The 22,220-nt window shown below is 40.1% G+C and overlaps 1 protein-coding gene across 1 annotated transcript in view; it reads left to right on the top strand.

The window, feature by feature from the left end:
- Positions 1 to 2,204: 2,204 nt before the first annotated feature.
- Positions 2,205 to 22,220, top strand: part of LOC121610209 (sodium- and chloride-dependent transporter XTRP3-like) — a 39,672-nt gene continuing 19,656 nt past the window's right edge. Inside the window, exons 1-10 of the mRNA XM_041942218.1 lie at positions 2,205 to 2,331; positions 5,091 to 5,231; positions 6,999 to 7,090; positions 7,205 to 7,432; positions 8,066 to 8,176; positions 8,485 to 8,726; positions 10,926 to 11,088; positions 15,374 to 15,575; positions 16,474 to 16,633; positions 16,768 to 16,933. Of these exons, the coding sequence (XP_041798152.1) occupies positions 2,208 to 2,331; positions 5,091 to 5,231; positions 6,999 to 7,090; positions 7,205 to 7,432; positions 8,066 to 8,176; positions 8,485 to 8,726; positions 10,926 to 11,088; positions 15,374 to 15,575; positions 16,474 to 16,633; positions 16,768 to 16,933 (1,629 nt within the window). The 5' untranslated portion in view covers positions 2,205 to 2,207. The remainder of the gene's footprint in view (positions 2,332 to 5,090; positions 5,232 to 6,998; positions 7,091 to 7,204; positions 7,433 to 8,065; positions 8,177 to 8,484; positions 8,727 to 10,925; positions 11,089 to 15,373; positions 15,576 to 16,473; positions 16,634 to 16,767; positions 16,934 to 22,220) is intronic.

Genomic DNA, 22,220 nt, shown 5'->3' with positions numbered 1-22,220 from the left:
GTCTTGCATGAACTACACAGCAGCAAAGACATTAATGGAGCCCATCATGAAACACATCACAGCTGAGATGCTAGCTGCTACTCACAGTCCAACATGAAGCATACAGCAGCAAAAATGCTTTATTAATTGTATTATACCTCTCAGTTTGTGAACATGTGTTTTTACTGTCATCTCATAGTAAATGTAACACTGTATGGCTGATCCTGCTGATTTGGGCCAACAGATCTGAGTTTGATTGTGCCATGTACATTGTAATTTCTGTATGAGTGACAGGGAGTCCTACCTTTTCTGGTTGGACACAAAATTTGTTGATAGAAGTTCAGCAGAACTATTTTAAGGCTCGCCTTGTCCTAAGTCACCTTAAAAGCAGTGTCTGGGTTTTTAAATTGCTGCCAGTATAGAAAAGCATAAAGCTCCAATAATGTATGTGTCAATATCTGCTTGCAGTAATGACCAAAGTGAGCATGAGTGACATGAGATCAGATGTTAGGCATGCAGGAGTGGGAGAGAGTATTAGTGTTTCTAGGATTACACAAATTGTTGTTTGTCATGCATCTCGTCTGTTCTATCCACAACAAAAGGAGGAGAAGAATGTTGTAATCACTTAGGTTGTGTTGGATTTTGATACAGGCCCTGAGATCACCCATCTTGTTCAGTGTCTGTAAGATGGAGGCTGGGCAGGGGAGGATGGTGGGCTTTTTTCTTTTCACCTTCGCTGAAATGTGCCCCCACTGTTATTGTTGTTGCTATGGTAAAAGTCTTGCAGGATCTCAATCTTCCATGTCATCCAGCTATGAGCTCCAATTGGCAAGATCCAGTACATCATCATCTGATGTGTAAATGTCTGGCAGCATGCACCAGCTGGCCAGTCAGAGGTTGTGCTTCTGGTCCTGTGCCTTGGACTCAAAAAAATGAATCATTGTGGTACTTATTATTAAGTATTTGCATCTATTAAATTTTATGTAAATAATTATATTTTCAAAATATATTTAAAGAAATTACTTAAAATCTACATAAATGTGTTCAATTTCAAAACTAATAAATTTAATCAGTTAAAATGTATGAATATAATTTAAATAATCTGGAATTATTAATTAAAATGCATACTTTATTCATATGAATTCAAAACACATTGGATTTATTGATAATAAATGCAGAAACCCAGTCACTTTGTATGTAAAACTTAAAATGTATTAATACAATTGCATACATTTCTTTCATATACATAAACTCTTTTAGTTTATGTATATGCTTTACATTAGGTTTATTACTTGGTTTGCATTAAAACTATGTAATTTAAATGCATGGAAATTTTAAATGTAATTGAAATACATAAATCTTATGAGTTAGGCCAAAATATTTTTTTGGTATCAAGCCACTTACTGAAAACTTCTTACTGAATACATCATTTTACATGTGATTTTGATCAATACACTGTATAATTATTGATTGATTTTTTTTTTACTAAAATAGAATTTAACATTGTAATATAATGCTTCTAATGTCATAGTCCAGGCCCACAGTATGGCAGTTACATAACTACTTAATTATCTCCAAGTACAATAAAAACTAACCATTAACCGTAGCCCATATGGTTTGATGGTCAGGATCTAAAATCCAAACGTCAGCATGAAATCTGTAGAGAATTAGTTACTTAATGATGAATGATTTTCCACAGAAGACAGAGTACTGTTGGGTTAAAGAGCCTGTACAATTAAACATTGACCTGGTTTATCCTCCATGTCCCTCCCACCTCATGGTCAGTTTCACTGACAGCAACTTCCGTCTCATAATGTGTCTTTTTCCATAGAAATAAATGTGAAATGTACTGACAAAACTCTCTATATCCACTATATTTGTCACTGATATTTTAACACCTTTTCATTTTCACAGGTATACAGTACGTACACAAATGTTTTAGCATTTAAGCACTACGTTTCCCATGAAGCTCTGACAGCGCTCTAAAGTAAAAGGCTCGTGGGAGGTGTCGTTTTCTAATAACACAACATAAGTATTCTCCTGTCAGAAGACCCTCCTCCTGAAATTGAACACATTGCAATGGCAGTAAGCTTATGAAACCTTGACAGGACGGACGGTGACAGACACCGTCTTACTCCCCACGCGCTGATCAACTCCGTTATTGTTTCACTGACTTGCTGAGGTTCGGCTGCTGCGCACTAGCCTGGAGACGTCCACAGGACCCAGACATGGAAAAAGATGCAAGACCCAATTGGGACAACCCCATGCAGTTTGTGCTGGCATGTGTATCATATGCAGTCGGACTCGGAAACGTGTGGCGATTTCCATACCTCTGTCAAATGCACGGTGGAGGTAAGTCGCTGATCAGACTAGACAACTTACAAAATGCCATTAAATGATGACTATTCATGTGCATTTTTCACCAAAACTGTGCCTTCAAGTAGCGTGGTTATGAAGAATGAACTGATAATTATTTGCACACACAAAGTCTAATTTAGAAGACATGGACATTTTAAATATAGAAAGACCACATTCCCTTTCAACAAGCTGATTCTCACAGCAGGACATGAGTATTTTTTACTCACTTTTATACTGCACACATTTAGTGTTATCTCATCGTCTGTCAGTCTAAATAATGCACAGTATTATCCTCCTTTAAACATCTCACACAAATGGGGCTCTCACAGGTAGTTCTGCCTTTACATTTTGCTTGAAATGTTAAAAGATCATCTAAAAATAGTATGATCATGATTATGATGAAAGAGAATATATTATCCACCCGTTTAGTGACTGGCTGCCTAGAATCTGAGTCATGCAGGTGGGTTCTTTCTGGCGGTAAATTTCCAAACGAGTCCTTATCTGAGTGAATGAGTTGACTCAAAGTTGAAACTAGCAATAAACTAATGGCAGGTCATAAACAAGGGTTGAACCAGGAAGTAACACTGCAAATTAATTAGTAGAGATTTAAAGACTGTGTAGCCTATCTACAGACTTTACACTCCGTAACTGCTGCTATAGCACCATAATCAAGTGATAAGAGATGGTGTAGGTGTTTATTAGGTGTAGCTAATAAAGGGCAGATATAAACCACTTGTTGGTCACAAAAAGTTTTGTTACCATGTGTAAAGATTCTCTGTGAATAAGAATAAAGAATTGCTTTTGTACTGTGTCTCCCCATTCCTCCTGTTTGGTGGATAAAATAGTGGTATCAGAGTACAAGTAAGAATAAACAGGGCCATTGCCAGATTTTCTCAGAAAACAGGTATATCAGCTTATATAGTAGATATAATATGGCTAGATGAGAAAATTGTTATGGATTTATTGGTCCTCTGTACGGGTCACTGAACAATAACCACAAATCGACTGTAATTACTGTCCTGGATACTGCAAAACAGGAAACCAGTGGAGACATGTGACAGTCTGCTGTCAGGGTTGGATGGGGACAACTAAATAAACATTACCTTGGTTAACTTACTGCAAAAAATGTCAACAAGCTGTCATACCTATAGGACTGGCATAGGACTCCCAAAGCAACATGTATGACCATTTGAGAGTACCAGTGATAGGCATACTGAACCGTCATCGTTTCGTGGTTATCGTTGTAGACACATTTTGCCGTGTCTTGGTCGGGTGACTGGCAAGACTACATGTATGACCCCAACCAATCACAGCACTTTTTATTTCATAATCATAAGACGTGCCACAGGGCCAGAGGTCAATAAGGGAGGCAGTTGAAGCAACTGTCAATCATGGCGACAGCGGCGTTGTGTGTTATGCTGGCGGTCTTGGTGCAAAAGAAAAAAATGGCTGTGGATGTGCTAGTGGGTGGCATGGGCAGGAAACCTTTCTTTAGTTTTTATGGAGGGTTGTTGAGTTCTTATACAGCTGCTAGTGTTTTATTTTTCAATGTAGTGTTGTAAATCTCTGAATTGCATCTCAAGTATTTTGCATTCCATCCTCACATAAACTCTTGCTGTCAATGGACATACATCAACTTTACACATCTGTTTGTTGGTTTAATCGAGCAGTCAATCTTATCTTGTAAAAATAAATTATAGAAATCACTATGTTGACTAGATAAAATACACAAATTCTCAGAATTTTGTCTTAAGAACTGAATTTCTGACACTAGTTTGAAATCTATATTTACATTCAATCCTGGTCATCGCTAGGTCATAGTGTGAAGCCATCTATGATACAAGTAAAGTAAAAGAGTAAACTGTATTGTCCCTGAGGGAATATTTGTCTTGGGCACAGTTGCTTCACATAAAAAGGAATCAATATCACAAAAACATGAGAAACATTTGACATGATACTTAACATTTGCTTCACATAAAAACATCTAGGGTTGTGAGTTTGATCTTTGGGTGATGCATAATGGACACTTAAATGACTGATCAGGCATTATGCAGTGTGGATTAGAGACACATGATTTCAAAGATATCTCAGTTCAATTTAATTTTTATTTATATAGTGCCAAATCACAACCAAAGTTGTCTCAGGACACTTTCCATTAGAGCAGGTAGAGACCAAACTCCTTATCTATAGAGACCCAACAATTCCCTCATGAGCAAGCACTTAATAACTTTGATATTGGTATTGACACCCAGGAATAATATTGGCAGTAGCATGGAAAGATTTCAAACAATAGTTAGTCCTACCAATAAGAGGTGCTATGCATCAGTCATAACACATGCCAATAAAATTACCAACTACACTGCTTGATAAGCATAAACACAACCTCAGTGGCACTACTTCATTCAGACTTTACAGCTAGCAAGCTGCAGTGGCTACTAACAAACTGGCATTATGACTACTGTGACTGCTAATACTCCCTTTATTGCGCCAGCTCAAAAATACAGGCCATTATGTTTTGTTATTATCAGATATTAAGTTTTATCAATTTCAATTCACAATGTTTTCAGCCTTCTACACCTCCTAAAGCAACTTGTATTATTTTCCAGTATAATGTAAAATGTGATGGCACTCACGGCAAATTGGTAACCTGCAGACCTAACTCCTGTTTAAAAATGAATGCTTAGACTAGCAGCAACAGACTTTTTGTTTTCTTTTGTTTTTGTGTGTTACTATAACTATATTTTCACCTTTAGGTGGGTTCTTGATTCCATACCTCATCATGCTGTTTCTGGAGGGTATTCCCTTATTCTACCTGGAGCTTGCCATTGGTCAGAAGATGAGTCTAGGCAGCATTGGGGCATGGACTGCCATCAGCCCTTATTTGGGAGGAGTGGGTAAGTGCTGAGTGAGCCAACTGACTGTACACATGGTACTGTGGATTGATGCATCTTTGGGACTCGTCACTGCATATTGATAGAGTACTGCCTTTCATTTCATGTTATGACCTGGCTTAGGGGAAACCCAGGTGCGACATGAAAAATGAGACTCCCCCTTTCCCAACTCTCAAGAACGACCAGCAGCAAAGAATTTGAGTCACTGATGCTGGAGAAAGATAGTTGATAGTCTCATTCCCATGTCGAATCCCAGGTCCTTCATTCCAACAGCTGTCAGACTGTTCTCATCAACTCTAGCATCATTGATGTTGTTTCACATCACAACATCACAAAACTTTTTGCACTACTCCATTATTTATGTTAACATTTGCTAATATCCAACTTAGCAACTTAGTTTGTGCAATATTACATATACTGTGCTTATAGATTTTTATTGTGCTATATATTCTTTACTATGTTATTTTTTTTCTACTGTGCTATAGTGCAAAGACAGTGTTTTTTATTATCCATATCTTGATCATGTGCAATTCAAATCCACTGTGAAACATCCAATGATCCGTGGAGTGATTACATCCAAACACAAAAAAAGGTCATAAGGTCACATTATTTTGCTACAATTAAATACACAACAACAGTAACACACAATTGACTGCACCAATCACAAAACATAGTGGTCACACTGTAGTCAACCACTACAGACAAATATTGCCATCTTACGCCTAAGCAGCAACCCACAAGTGACCCAATAAATGCAGGGTAAAGTTACCACAGCACAAAGGTCACATGTCACTGCACACAAAGCACTTACCCCAATTACACAAGATAGTGACCAACAGAAAGCAGAGTCATCTCAGACCATAAGATTACAACCAAGTTGCTTTGTTGGGAGACACCCAAACCCCTACCTGCCTATGGTAAAGATGGTAAGCTAACTAAGCTAGCTAGTCTTCAGTGGCTTGCCAAACTCAAGGCCTAGTTAAACGCTGAACACAGTGCTTCACCGAAGACCAGAAATGTAGCCAACTGCAATAAACTGACATGTGCCCCCACTAAGTATTACCACCAAAAATAAGCGATGCACAACAACAATGTGGCATGCTCATCAATCCTGGCTGGTGTCTGAAGGACAGGGTGCTGAGAACAAAATTTCCAAGCTACTGAAGCAGTTACCAAGTCAAAAGCACAAATAAACAAGCAGCAGCAAAAATAAAAAAAATTAAAACGTCAATCTCACCCCAGGGCATTCAACCCTGAACAACGCCCCAGAAAAGAAAACAGCATGTTCATTTTTTTTTTCATTTGACAATGTGTGTGTGCCACAATGGGACTGTAGCCAACATGTGAAAAGTGTGACACTTTCATGTGCTATCACTTTACATTGTACTGTAAGTGATTGCCATGCTCCTAATACTTTGTGTGGTTGCATTTCTTGCCTGCACCCCATTTTTGTCTTTGTGGATAACTAAGTTAACTTGACTTTATTTTAATTATTGTAATTAGTTACTAAGTAATATGTTCCAGCTTGTGAACCATTGCTTTTTAATGCTGTTGGACAAACCAAAAGAAGCAATTCTTTACTTTTTTGGGTCTAGTTCAAAAACATGGGATTTGGTTTCTATGGTTTCTACATCACACAGCTTTGACTTCATTGTTGATTCACGTGGATAAACTGAGAATTATTGGTCAATGTACAATAAGTACAATAGTTAACAAATTTTCCTTCTTAACGATTTTTTCTTTTTTCATTTTTCAATTCTCTTGTTTTAGGTCTTGCTAGTGTTGTGACATCCCTCTATCTGTGTCTGTATTACAACATCATCAATGCATGGAGTTTCTGGTACCTCTTTCATTCATTTCAAGTGAGCTGATGATTAAGAAACCAATAGCAGATATTATATATATACAAAATGTTGGATGTCATTTGAACAGTAAGGTAACACACCCTTACAGTTTTGTGTTCACTCCCATCCCAGTCTGTTCTACCCTGGGCCGATTGCCCTATCAATTCCAACTGGACAGGACCTATAGAGGAGTGTGAGAGGGCTACACCCACCCAGTACTTCTTCTACAGGGAAACACTCGACATCTCTTCTTCTATTGAAGAGAATGGAGGCATTCATAGAGGTCAGGCACTGTGCCTCCTGCTTGCCTGGGTGATTACTTATCTGTTCATTGTCCGGGGAGTAAAGTCAACCGGAAAGGTAAGAAACCTCCAAGTCCCTCAAACTGCAAATATTGGTAACTTGACATCTGATGATCTTCTGTTTCATTTAGTAAATGGAAGATAAGGCATGTTCATGCTACCAGTATCAACATGGTACACTGTCTAAAAATAATGTACATTAACCTTAGCTAACCATAGTCAACAGTTAGTCTAGTATAAAGAACCTATTAAGACCTATATCTAAAATGCCAAGTGATGAACTCTCAGATTACTCATAATTAATACATTAATTGCAGTAGCAATAACAACATAATTGTATATGTAACCTGAAAGCAGGAGACTAGAATTGATATTAGAATTAAAATATAATCAGACACATATTTATAGATATTTGTTAGCTATATGAAAGGTCTTTGGCCTTGCTGTCACGTACAATTACAAGAATGAACAATTTACAAATTTTGTAGATCTCTAGAACCAACCAGCTACCTGGAAATGCACATCTAAAAAATTGTGTACTATGCAAACCAAAATGACCAGGCTAGAGAGATGAAAGTGGGGATATGATGAAGTTATCCCATGTGCCATCTGCTCACCACACATGCAATCCCATATGTGAAACACTTAACCCTAACTTGACCCTAAATTTGCTGTATGGCTCCTTCTGCAGGTGGTGTACTTCACAGCCACATTTCCATATGTTGTCCTCTTTATCTACCTTATCCGGGGCATCACTCTTCATGGTGCCATCAATGGTGTCACGTACATGTTCACACCCAAGGTAAGGTCTGTGTTGGAGATTTGGTATATGTATATGAGTGCATGGATAATACTCAATTCTGGCCATACATTTTTAAGCTACTTGGGGTGACTGCACAGTGGGGCTTGCTGACATTTGCCAGTACAATATTTCTGTTCAAGAATACGTTGTCCCCCCCAAAAAAAAGTGTCATGATTTTTTAAAATGTAATGTTAATGCTTATATGTACTGTGTGTCTGTCTGTGTGTGTGTGTGTGTGTGTGTGTGTGTGTGTGTGCTTGCGTGCGTGCATGTGTGTGCCTGCACCTGCACCCACATGTGCGTTTTAGATGGAACAGCTTGCCAACCCTACTACATGGATCAATGCGGCCACTCAGATCTTTTTCTCTCTGGGTTTGGGTTTTGGGTCACTCATAGCTTTTGCCAGCTACAACCAGTACAACAACAACTTTGAGCGCCAGGCCATCATTGTTTCCCTGATCAACAGTGGAACCTCCATCTTTGCCAGCATAGTGACCTTTGCCATCTATGGGTTCAAGGCCACTGTCAACTACGAGAACTGTCTAGAGAGGTGTGTGTTTTGCTTATATGTGAGTGCACCCTTACACCTGTGCGTCTGTCTGTGAATCTCTATTGGTGTGCCTTTAAACAGTGTAGATATGGTGTATATGTGTACCTTAGAGCTTCAAGTATTTTTATCATAGTTTTTTTATTGGTACAATTAAAAGATGGATGGATGGAAAGGATGGTGGCACGTGCGTCATTGTGACAGAGTTTTTGTGTTTTTTGTGTTTTTCGTCGTGCGAGTCACAGTGTTTTTATTCGCCGCGTCTACCTGTCTACAATCACAAGTACAGTCGAGAGTTTCTGCAATATGTCTTGTCACAGAGGTTGAGAGTAACGCAATTTCGATTCTCTGTTTGTCCTTTACATACTGCAGAATTGACAATAAAGCTGACTTTGACTTTGACTTTGAAGATGACATTAGACCAAAGACCCTGAGACAGAACAAAGCAAGACAAATAGATGGCATTAATACAAAATAGAGTCGGACAATACAGTGTTAGTGATACCATGAAGTAGTCTCCACAGAAGCGGAGAAGCTGAAAGTTGGATTTGGCATGTTTGTCTGTCTCAAATAATGGCCAACTTGACATTGATCTTCTGTTTCATTTAGTAAATGGAAGATAAGGCATGTTCATGTTACCGGTATCAACATGGTACACTGTCTAAAAATACTGTACATTAACCTTAGCTAACCATAGTCAACAGTTAGTCTAGTATAAAGCACCTATTACGACTTATATCTAAAATGCAAAACATAATTGTAAATGTAACTTAAGAGCAGGAGACTGGGTGTGGTTAACACAAACAAATAAAGGCTAGATCCAGCTACTGGCCAGGAGAAAAAATGGATGGACAAGCTCATGTTATACAATGTGCATGCCAGTTAAGCATAATGTATATTTTCATTGCTTTATTTATAATAAATTCAAGATTGTAATCATGCTTTTTTCAACACGATTTGCTTAGGGTTAAACATCTAAAATACCATTGTCCTATTCCAATCACTGCCTGAGAATAAATGTCTCACCCAAACTATATTTTGTAGGAACGCCCAAGTGCCACAAGATGGTAGTAGCCTAACTTGAAGTACAGTAATGGAACAGTGCAAATCAGCTATCACATATTTCCCAAGTCTTTTTAACAAATGAGGGAACTCTGTTGACTAAAACGCTAAGGGCTTTCCACTTGAAACGGATACAGAAAGTGTTAAATTTGTGTTAACAGCATAATGCAGTAAGAATAATGTAAAATGTTAGACAAACTGAAGCAGATCAGAAAACACCCTGCTTGTCACTGTTAGATGAGCCTCCAGTCTGCCTTATACTTCGTATGTAAGTATTCTTAAATCTCCACAACAAACGAAATTTGTATCATTGTTGTCTGTAAACACTATTAAGTGGACATTGAGTTAAAACATTTTGGCATATTTTTTTGCTTTAGTATTAGCAGTACAATATTAGCCAATGCTTAAATACAGGCATAATTTGTAGGAATTAGGATTTGTAGGGTTGATGTTGGATATTGATATTGAACTATAATCAGCACGTGTTGAAGGACACTGCAAGTGTTTAATATTCTGGGTCATGGTCAGAGTTAACCCTCTGAACTCTGTCACATTTTTACCCATTGTGGGCTCACTTTTCACTCCATTATATAAGTAAGCATACATCCTGCCCCTCTGTGGAAACAGCACAATGATGGCTAGGAGACGAGAATAATGCCATATTCATAAAAAAAATGCAAGTTGTATTTCTTTGATTATTATTATTGATTATTTTACAAAAAAGACTTTATATGTATAACATTATATCGATTCTTCTTGCAGTTCAGTCGACTTTCGCTGAATTGTTGTCAAGTGCCTGTAGGTCTCAGCACAGTCATTCAAGGCTTTCCAGCCTCAGCAAGGAGCACAGAAATTAATGTTTTTTACAGAATTTGTTTCGTGCAAACAGTTTATTTTCTGTGATATTTTAAATGAGAAACATAGAATAAAGTGATCTTGACGAAATGTCACTATTTTAAGGCTAGATTTGGTTATTCCTGATGGAAGAGTTCATAGCACATTATTCATTCAAGGACAGTCAGAAACTTGATGATTTAAAAGGAGTAATTTTGGTGAACATGCCTTTCAAAAGTTTTCAAGGGTTGTGTGGTTCAGAGGTAGTGTACTCTTCATGTAACAGTCCTTTTTTCCCTCTTCCAGGACACGCTTACTGCTGTTGAATGCCTTTAATCTAGCAGAAGACAGTATCACCATGGACAATGTCTTTGAGTGGACTGAGAAACTGAACACAACAAACCCGCAGCAGTTTGCTGAAATCGCCAACAAACTGGAAAAATGTGACCTGGAAAGTGAACTAGACACCGTATGTTCCGCATCATTACACTCATCTTACAGTGGCACACTTAAATCACTGATATTTTTACAATCATTAGCATAATGACAATACAATTGGTCCACACACCTTGTGGGAGAGAGAAGGCATTTTAAAAACAAACAAATGTGATCAGTACAATAAACAATAATAAAATACTACCTAATCATTGGTGAAAATCCAGTATTAGTAATAAATCAGTTGTGATATAAAAGACAGTAAGGTAGGAAGGAAGAAAAAACATATTGCCTCTGATAAAGAATTGTCTAGGTAAACTGGACAGGACAAAACAAGGGCTGAACTAGACAAAGCTCTTATGATTTTTATTTGTCAATGCCACACTGTAGCATTTAGTAGCAATGAGCAGAAACAATGAGGTGGTACAGCTGTATTTTTGGCATTCTTAGCCTGAAGCCCTAATGTACGACCTAATGCCATTTTAAAGGAAGTATACCAGTCATTTATAGTTTGTGTTGACGTTTGTGAGAAGAGCACAGGAAGTATTTTGAAAGTGTAAGAACTGTGGAAAAGACATTAGATTTTTAAGAAACCTGACCAGGAAGTGTTTCATTGAAACAAAACAAACTCAAAATTTTGTGTTTTTTTTTTGTAATAATCACTTAATTTGGTTTGACGGGAAACAGGCGTTTCAGTTGATGACTTCTATGATCAATAATTTAATTAAGGGTTTAATGGTATTAATATAACTGTAGGTGGCAGTATCTACAAATGCCCAGGTCAGTTCTGATCATTTGAGCCAGTGGCGGTACAGCAAACACAAACACGAGTGGATAGAACAGGCAGCCCTGTTTTTCACCTCTTTGGGGTCCAAGGTAATTTGAATACAAACCGTTGGTCAGTACAGGAGCATGCTTATGAAGAATGTCTGTCCAGCTAAACATGTTTTGATACAAAAATTTTTATTGAAATAGTCTAAATAGACTCTCAAAAAACCTTTTCTGCAACTGTCTAGTAAAATGACTTTAATTGTATTTTCTTAATAAATTCTGAGGTGCTGCATTATCACTATGACATATTAACTCAATGGCCAGTTTCATTGTACAAACACAATAAATGCAATAAAAACAACCTAGTTCACAAAAGTATTGCATAACACTACTTAAAGAGCAATGCTGCCCTTTTTTGACGTTTAAAGTTATGATAGTTTGAAGTTATAACAGTGTGGGTGGGTTGTGGCTTTAAACTCTAAGAATTAAAGGGTATTTCCTATGTCTTATTGTTTCTCTCTTGAGTGTCTGTAGTGCAACATAACTCGTGGTATCTTGTAGTACATGCCACTTCAAGTTTATTTATGTACACCTCTATTCCATAGAATGTATGTATTGTATATATACTACTACATTACAAGTATTTACAACAAAATACTCTATCACTTATAGAGTCCATAAACTGAAAGGGCACAGGCAGACAAAGGAGAAATAAAAACAGGTACAGTATAGCTCCAACCTAACAGTTAGTCCTTAAACAAAATCAAACAATCTGGAACACATAGCATAATAAGTCTACCTGAGAAAGCAAGCTATGTCTGAGTGTAGTGAGAAGTTTCCTTCTTTGATACAGGTCATTGCAGATTCCATCCTGACTCCTTTACAGAACAAGAAACATGGGGAATAGGACCCAAATGTCGGCGCCAGAAGCAGAGCTAGTGCAGTTCAGTCTGGTCAATTTAATTCACTCAAAAAGATATAAAAGCTCACAGATGGTGAGGCAAGCAAAAGTCAACAGGATGCAGTCAAGAATCAAAAATCCAATAAATGTGCATAGTCCAGGAGAAAAAAGCTAAGATCCAGAAACACCAGGATAACTGACACGAGGAAAGGGTTGGAACACTGGACAAAGGTTACAAAGACAATCTGGCAAGGAGTGAGGTAGAAACACTCCATTCTTCCCAGAGGCAGTACTTAACACTGGATGTTATCCCTCTTGTGACCTGGGATGACGCGGGATGTAACGTATATAAGCCTACGTCATCCTGAGAGATGCCCCTTCTATCTTCCCGCTAGGGAAACTGTGAATGCAGGTTGTATCGATGATAGCTGACATACTTTTCGCTAGAAGCACTGTAACTGTGTGGTTGAAGCTACGTTTTTTTATCTTCCAGGGGCTGCGATTAGATGGTAAAGGCTGAATGCCTAATTAGCTCTCTGACCGGTGTTTTCAGCAGCTAACGTTAGGGATATTCTTTTGCCCACTCTGGAGCTAGGCTGGCGCGGTAAGTATCTCCTTTGTTTCTTCAGACTGAGTGGGCTTTCACAGGTACCTGTTTTTGGGCATCTTTGAATTTATTGTCGCTGTGTAAGTGTTTGCGCTTGCATTGATTGGCAAGCTTGTCTTCAATATGGTCAGTTCTGGCTGTTTTCCTTCAAGTGATAGAGAACTTAGTTAGAGTTAGCATTACTTTATTACTTTATGACGAGTGCTTTCGCCATTCCTTATTATTGTTACCTTATTGATTTAGATAAGAGAGTGTCGGCTTTCCAATAAGTGGTTTTCCCTTTTGGGTTGTATTTTTGTTGTGTTTGCTGTAGTGTGTTTTTTGCTCCCAGTTTTGTGATTATACGTGAGCTAGTTGGCTAGGTTGTTTCTTGAGTCACTCCCCAGCTGCAGGTGCCCCACCTTAAAAAAATGCCAGGAAGGTCGATTTTTAATTGTTGCTTAGATCAAAAATTTGCTCCTTGACCTTCAACTAGAGGCGAGGCCCAGGTGGACATCCCACAGGCTGGGACCCCTGCCCCACTAGGATGGGATGGGGATGCCCTGTCTATGAGGGCATCCTGTAGCCAGTTCTGTGAGGGTGGACTAGTGCAGGAAGGATAGAGACTTCCACTCACACTTCTGACACTCGTTCCCAGTGGTCAGGAAGTAGGTCCAGGGCTGGCTCATAGGCGGACCCAAATACAGTTAAGCCAGTGGTCCATATTTCATGTATTATGTATTTAATGAGAAATTCAAGCCAATTCTCCAAAATATTCAGATGTTTGGTGCTTCTAAAAGAAGTATCAGTTGTGGGTTTTATTCAAGATGATTAATTCAGTGGCTGAGTTGAGGGGATTTAATGGAAATGGCAAGGTAGTTACTTTATTTTCCATAGACTGAACATTCTGTGGAATGTTGTGCTGAATGAATCAAGCAGTTTAAGTGACCCTCAATGGCTCTGTGTGTTGGAACAAAGTTTAGATTATGTAATGTGGGATTATGTGGACACCAAAACATTGATCGTAACCCTGGAATAACTGATTAAAATATATTGGCATATCATGACCACCTTTTAAATATATGGCAAACCTGTTAATAAACAGTTGTTTACCGTATCACATCCAGGTATCACATCCAGCAGTCAGCATTTGCCTTCATTTCAAATCATCCTCCTAGCCGATGAATGTAAGTCCAGCATTCACTCTTTTAGCTCTGTGCTGTGTTCTCTACCAACTCCTGAGAGATCTGGCTCTTTAACTGGGAAGACAGGATGTCAGACACAGGAACAGTGTAGTGAATCTGGTCGATTGAAAAAACAGCCTGTGCAGACTCCCAGTCATACATCAACAATAAACGCAATTAAAACACACAAAAAACGAAACCATGCAACTACGAAGCGGACTAACCCATGGTAGAAGTACAAGTTAAACAGAACAAAACAAAGGAAAAATTACCAAAGCAGCTAAATCTGAGCAAGGTAACAAAATAAGGCAGGCAAAACGCTCTGCTTCTGAAACACGCTTGGTAGGGTTTTCAGCCCATGGAAGACGAAACAAAAATGTGCTGCATACACAATGTCACAGAGACGTGCCCGATCCTATATACATGTATATGTACATCAGCTGCACAAAGACCATGCAAAAATTGTTAGATACCTTTAATGCCTGTTATGTCCTGCTTCTGCTGGTTCCGTTTAAAATTTAAGATTTCCACCGAAGGTGTGCAATTATACGTGAATGACGGAAGTCATTTTCGTCAACATGTGTGACTCTCAGTAGTGATTGCTAAAGCCTTACCAATACTTTCCATATCTATATTAAGATAGATATTGATCAATCAAGATCAAGATAAAACCATGTAAAGTGATAGACAGCAATAGATTTGTCACCTGACAGTTGTGCCAGTGGACAAAATGTAATGGCAACTTTCTCTCTCACCTAATCACTTCTGCTACTAGCAAATTTATGCCTGTTCTCTGAGGCTGTTTAAGAGACTAAGTCAAAATGGTTCAACAGCTAATTAAGTTTTCACATCAGTCTCTCTCTTTCATCTGTTTCAGGCAGTAGAGGGGACAGGTTTGGCCTTCATAGTGTACAGTGAGGCCATTAAGAATATGCCATTGTCCCAGCTGTGGTCAGTGCTGTACTTCGTCATGCTACTGCTGTTGGGAATGGGCAGCATGCTTGGCAATGTCACAGCCATTATCACCCCACTACGAGACTTCAAAGTTGTGTCCAACATAAGCAATGAGTTGTTAAACGGTAAGATTCATATTCTGATATTGATGGAAAAAGTTACCATCATCGTCCTTGTGGCCATCAGCCTGTGTTGGTGGTTAAAGTCCCAGTAAACTATTGCCATATTGATGGTATTCATACTTGCTTTAAGATGAATCAGACAGGTATTCTGTCTACACACGTTCAGTAAAAGAGCACCAGATCTATACCTCTACAATGAGGGATTATTTGAAGTTGGTTTTCTGCTGAGCCCTGCATTAACATCAGTTTCATTTGAATATAATACTAGTTCTTCTTTTTCCTAGTAAACACCACCTGTTCAAAGGTGAGAAACAATGGAGTGTGTCTCCTTAGAGGAACATGTATGATTTTATGTGAGTGAGCATAAACAAAAAGAAGGACTTATAATTAATAATTAGTAAGTAATTGATTGTATTAGTCTGCTAATAGAGCAATAGTAATAGAATATTTCAATCAAGCACACAAGTGTGTTCACTGATGTGTTTTACTAATGAACGTTTGATGAAAGGCAATGATTCCTTTTGAACACTGTTCAGAGGAGAGCTTAGCAGGGATGAGATGGAAAGTTGTTTCCATCAAGTGCATGCCTCAATAACCCAGGGCAAAAAAAGTTCACAAAGCGCTCAAGGCTCCACTCGCTCTTGTTGAGCTTGTTGCTTGTATGGTGGATGAATAGTAAGAGGACAATGTTAGAAAACACTTGAAAGACATGAAAATAAATGAATTTGAAAAAAATTAAATTGAAGGGGACATGCCCCCTCCATCTCCAGTGGAAATTATGTCTTTGCTCTCACATAAAAAAGTCCTGTTACATCGCTGCATGATATATACTTTATATTGTCTGCTGTAATGTAGTGCAATATGCGGGTACCAGCAACTAAATGCTGTGTTTTGCTTGCAGGTTTAGTGTGTTTGTTCTGTCTTCTGCTTGGCCTTGGCTTCACCACCCCATCAGGGAATTACTGGTTTACCATATTCAACGACTATGGAGCCACATTCTCCCTGCTGTTCATTGTCCTCATTGAAGTCTTGAGTGTCAGTTACATCTATGGAATTAAAAGGTTTGTGTTTTTGTGTGTGGTTGAACCCCCTTTTGTATGCTGCCAGTTCAGCTTTTGTTTGTACTTGACCAGTGGCTAGTGGCTAGCCACATGTGTATCAAATAATTTGATAATATGTCATCTACTCATTTTAGGTTTGAAAAAGATATAGAAGACATGCTCGGCCATCGTCCCAACTGGTACTGGAAAATCATGTGGGCAGGAGCCAGTCCCCTTCTCCTTATAGCCCTCTTCATATTCTACATTGTCACCTACATCCAGGGAGGAACACCCACCTACCAAGCATGGGACAAAGAGCTGGTAAGCTAAGGCTTTTTCCTTCTCCTTTACTGATGTCTTGCATATACTTATTTTCAATCTTCAATCTGGCACAAATGTGTGTATGCACAGGGGTTAAATTGGGCCTGAGGCTGCCAAGGCAAGGTTAGCTTTGATGTCCAAATCACAATCACTCAGCTTCATCTCCCTCTTATCAAAGTCAAGTCAAAGTCAGCTTTATTGTCAATTCTGCAATATGTACAGGACAACCAGAGAATCGAAATTGCGTTACTCTTCAACCCTTTGTGACAGGACATATATTAAAAAAAAGAGATAAATAAAAAACTGTACAATCTAAATAAAAACTGTACAAACTAAGTAAGTAAAAACTGTACAATCTAAATAAAAACTGTACAAACTAGGTAAAAACTGTACAATCTAAACAATGAAACATTGAGAATGTAATAGTGCAAATGTAAACGGTAGTGCAAAAAGAATTAGCTTAACAACTGGTGGTGAATAAAGTGACAGTGTGTTGTTTTCCTGATACGTGTGTGTGTGTTTGTGTGTGTGTGTGGTGGGGGCATTTCAGAGTCCAGGGTGTGTGTGTGTGTGTATGGTGGTGGGGGGGGCAGCGGGGTGCATTTCAGAGTCCAGCCAGGGAATGTGTGTGGGGGCAGCAGGGAGTTATAGTCCAGGTTGAGTGTTTGTCTGGAGGTTCTTCCTGCAGGACGTGGAGCAGGCGCCATACTACACAGTGATGCTGCTGGTCAGGACGCTCTCGATGGTGCCTCTGTAGAAGGTGTGCATGATGGGGGCCGGGGCTCTAGCTTTCCTCAGTTTGCGGAGGAAGTAGAGGCGCTGATTCGCTTTCTTGGCCAGCGATGTGGTGTTGGTGGTCCAGGAGAAGTCCTCAGTGACGTGCACACCCAGGAATTTGGTGCTGCTTACCCTCTCCACCGTAGCACCATTGATGGTAAGGGGGGCATACTGGGGGCGTCTTCTCCTGAAGTCCACAACAATCTCCTTCGTCTTCTCCACATTCAGAGAGAGATTGTTGTGTTCACACCACAAGGCCAGGCGGCTCACCTCGCTCCTGTAGCATCGTCGTTGCTGATGAGACCCACCACAGTTGTGTCATCGGCAAACTTGACGAGGAGGTTGGAGCTGTGGGACGGTGTGCAGTCGTGGGTCAGCAGAGTGAAGAGGAGGGGGCTCAGCACACATTTGGGGGGCCCCCGTGTTCAGTGTGGTGGTGCTGGATGTGTTCCTGCCGACCCGAACTGCCTGAGGTCTCCCAGTCAGGAAGTCCAGCAGCCAGTTGCACAGAAAGGTGTTTAATCCCAGCTGGTCCAGTTTTGCAATGAGCTGTTGTGGGATGATTGTATTGAATGCTGAGCTGAAGTCTATGAACAGCATTCTGACGTAAGAGTCTTTTTTGTCCAGATGTGTGAGGGCTGAATGGAGGGCAGTGGAGATGGCATCATCGGTCGAGCGGTTGGGCCGATAAGCAAACTGGAAGGGGTCCAGGGAGGGTGGGAGGACAGTCTTGATGTGTTTCAACACTAGCCATTCGAAGCACTTCATGAGGATGGGGGTGAGTGAAACAGGAGGGCGACGACTTCTTCGGGACAGGGATGATGGTGGTGGTTTTGAAGCATGTGGGGACAACAGCTTGGCTCAGCGAGATGTTGAAGATGTCTGTGAAGACATCCGTGAGCTCTCCGGCACAGTTCCTCAGCATGCGACCAGGAATGTTGTCAGGACCAGAAGCTTTGCGAGCGTTGATCCTGCTGAGTGTCCTCCTCACACTGTCAGGGGACAGCGACAGCACCTGTTCGCCGGGAGGGGTTGGGGATTTTTGTGCAGGTGTGCTGTTGTGTGCTTCGAAGCGAGCAAAGTAATTTAGCTCATTTAGCAGGGAGGTCACAGGTCTGCGGTGGGGGTTTGTAGTCCGTGATGGTCTGTATCCCTCGCCACAGGCTCTGCCTGCTGTCGCTGAAGCGATGAGCTATCCTCCTGGAGTACACCTTCTTGGCCTCTCTGATGCCGCGCGACAGGTTGTCTCTGGCTGTCCTCAGGCCCTCCTCGTCTCCTTCTCTAAAGGCAGTGTTACGGGCCTTCAGCAGCCTGTGGACCTCTCCTGTCAGCCATGGCTTTTGATTGGCCTGGACAGTGATGGTCTTTGTTACTGTTACATCATCGATGCATTTGGTGTTGTAAGCAGTGACAACGTCTGTGTATCATATCATATCATATCCAGGTTGCCAACTCCCACGCTTTCAGCCAGGGGCGGGTCCAGAGAATTTTCTGGTGGGGGGCACAGGGGGTGACAACAATAAATCTGGGGGGGGCGCCCAAAGGTAACAAAAATGAAGGCTGCTAACTTCAATATTACATCCCTTATGTTTTCATCTTGCTTTTCTTGACCACATTAAATCTGCCAGGTATACTTTTACCAAGTGGCTTTTTTTTGGGGGGGGGGGGGTATTCACCAGTAACACATATACTAATAATTACCCATCTTAACAAATCCTCAAAGTGTTCCCTATGACACCAAAATTATTCAAACAGACCTTGTGGTTCCAGATATACTAATTTTATTAATTATATGCAAGCAGAGGAAAAAAGGCTTAACAAAGAACAGGTAACAGGCAAGAACAGGCAAAAATAATTCCCCACTGACACTCAAATTTCACAGTGAAATGGACAACAATAACAATATTCAAAATCACTAGTGCTCAGCTCTTTACACTGTGTATTTTAAACAATTACGTGTTCTGTATCAAAATCAGAGTAAGTACCACTCAATGTATCAGTCATTTGAAGGTGCTGACACTTCAAAATAATTGTATTTTGCGATTGCCGTGTTTGCTGCTGAACAACCTTACAAACTCGTCCATATCCAAGGCCTTGGCTCTCTTGGACTCCACACTTAGCACACCAAGATCACTCAGTCTTTCATTGTTCATGGTGGTGCGCAAGTGATTTTTGATCAGTTTCAATGCAGAAAAACTGCGTTCACAGGCAGCTGTGCTTACAGGTAGGGCCAAAGCAGTTTTGCACAACTTGAACAGTTCATAGAAGACCTCTTTAAAAGGTTCCAGGAACCCTGTAAACTCAAGCAAACTGGTTAGAGTCTTCATTCCAGCTGCCTCCTTTCTCTTCAAGATCCGCTTAGCTTGGTGGAGCTCATGCTTCAGATCCTCCAGGTTTGTGTCATAAATGGTTCCAAACAAAAACAAAGGAGCCTCCTCCAAAAATATGTTGCTTTTAGGAATTAATGCCTGAATCCCTCTCATGATATCACAGTTGGTTTTTGAAAACCGCCTCTCTAGCTCAGCGTTTACACGGTCTAGGATCGGATAGTAAACAGTCAAAAACAATCCTTGCTGGTGTCACTGTAACACTGACCAACTGTGGACATGACAACAGTGTCGTTAAGAGTAGAGCTTGTTTTAGGTTGCCTTTTAGACATCCTCTCTGTGCTGATGTTACACCGCTGAGCCGTGCTTAGCACTTCAGTCCACAACTGGTCAAAAGATGAATCATCTCTATATTTTAATATTGTATCCTGCAGCGCCTCAATGAGGTCAATTGCTCTGGCGAGGTCCACTGATGAGGACTGCAGCATGTCACTCAGAAACTTTGTATCTCCAAGTATTTTTCTAAAGGTTGCTAGAAGGCCAATGAAATCTAGGTTTAGCTGCCCTCGCAGTCCACGTGCCTCAACACTTCTGTCTCCACTATTCTCCTCATCAATATCATGAAGGACGCGTAGCACAGCTGGAAGCCGGTCCATTAGGTTTCGACAGGCATAATACCTGCAAGCCCACCTAACATCACTGAGTCTGGGCAACTCTCATGGCTGATCCTCTGGATACATTAAGCGCTGTATGTCCTGCCACTTCTGGTGGACATAAGATCCTGACAGAAACACATAAAGACGCTGCAACAAGGAAAAAAAACATGACACTTCTGGTACTGCTCTGACTGTGTCCACAATAACCAAATTTAAGCAATGTGCATTGCAGTGCACATAAAAGGCATGCTTGGCCAGGGTCTGTATTCTTGCAGACACACCACTGTGCTTGCCACTCATCACAGAGGCGCCATCATAGCCCTGCCCCACCAGCTGTTCTCTGTATTCTAAACCGTACTTTTGCAGGCTACTAACAATTTTTTCAGTTAGCCCAGCAGCATCAAGTTTGTCTGCATGCTCAAAATGCATGAAGCTTTCATGCACTGTACCTCTGTAGTAGTACCTGAGTACTAATGAAATTTGCTCCTGTTTTTTTAAGTCTTTTGTTTCATCAGCTAGAATACTGAACACCCCACTTTCTTTTACCTCTTCAATAATGTCCTTTCTCACCATGTCTGCTAAAACCTCTAAAATCTCATTTTGAATATGGTTGCTGGTGTACTTGGCATTGCTATGTCCCATTTTCTGTTTTACTAAGGGGTCATGCTTGGCTATGAGCTCCAAAATGGCCAAAAAGTTGCCTTTGTTTCCTGAGTCTTCTGATTCCCGATGGCCACGCTGTGCTATGTTCTGAGTGACTGTGCATAGCAAAACATCAGCAACTGTTATGATATACTTCCTGTTGTCCTCTACTTTTTTTTGGTACCGTTTGTCCATTGCCTGGAGTAAGGATGTATTGTTCTCAACACCCCGCTGATATTCCGTCCATGCCGCCATTGCATTAAGATGGTGCTCTGCTCTTGCATGTAAGCGGAAACCTCCATCTTTATACGTGGCCTTTTTCCAGTTTGAAAAGCCAGTTGCTGAGGTGAACGTTGTCTCTGGGACACAGGGCAGTGAAAAATGCCTACATGCAAAACAAAAAGCACAGTCCTGGCACTGGGAGTATTCCACCCAGGTATAGGTTTTGTACCACGAAGCCCTGAACGCTCTGGTCCTACCCTGTCCGTGCTGGGTGCGAGGGAAGGTCTTCAGGACAGGTTGCGCAGGACCTGCAGCTCTGGTTTGAGAAATGTCTGGGAGTATTAAAAATAAATCCAAAATAAGTCTGTGGAAATTAATACTCATGATCAACACTGACAATTAAAGACAGAAATATGCTTTTGTTATTGTTACTATGGCAAATGTTTGAAAAATATATGCAAAGATTCTGGAATTTTTAAATGAGGATTTTATTAAAAGTTGAGTCATTAAGCAACAACAACTCAAAAGTAACATTTTGATTGTCAAGCCCTTTATAATATATAAAGTGACAACTGCATTTCAGCAGAAAATTACTACAAACGAGTAATTCAGATGTTGCTGGTGATAGGTTAATATAATTTTTAATAAATATTCTACCTTGTG

The sequence above is a fragment of the Chelmon rostratus genome, chromosome 8, assembly GCF_017976325.1.
Source record: "Chelmon rostratus isolate fCheRos1 chromosome 8, fCheRos1.pri, whole genome shotgun sequence".
NCBI classification, from domain to species: domain Eukaryota; kingdom Metazoa; phylum Chordata; class Actinopteri; order Chaetodontiformes; family Chaetodontidae; genus Chelmon; species Chelmon rostratus.
The sequence above is the reverse complement of the archived record's forward strand: the minus strand, read 5'-3'. Positions and strand labels throughout refer to the sequence as shown.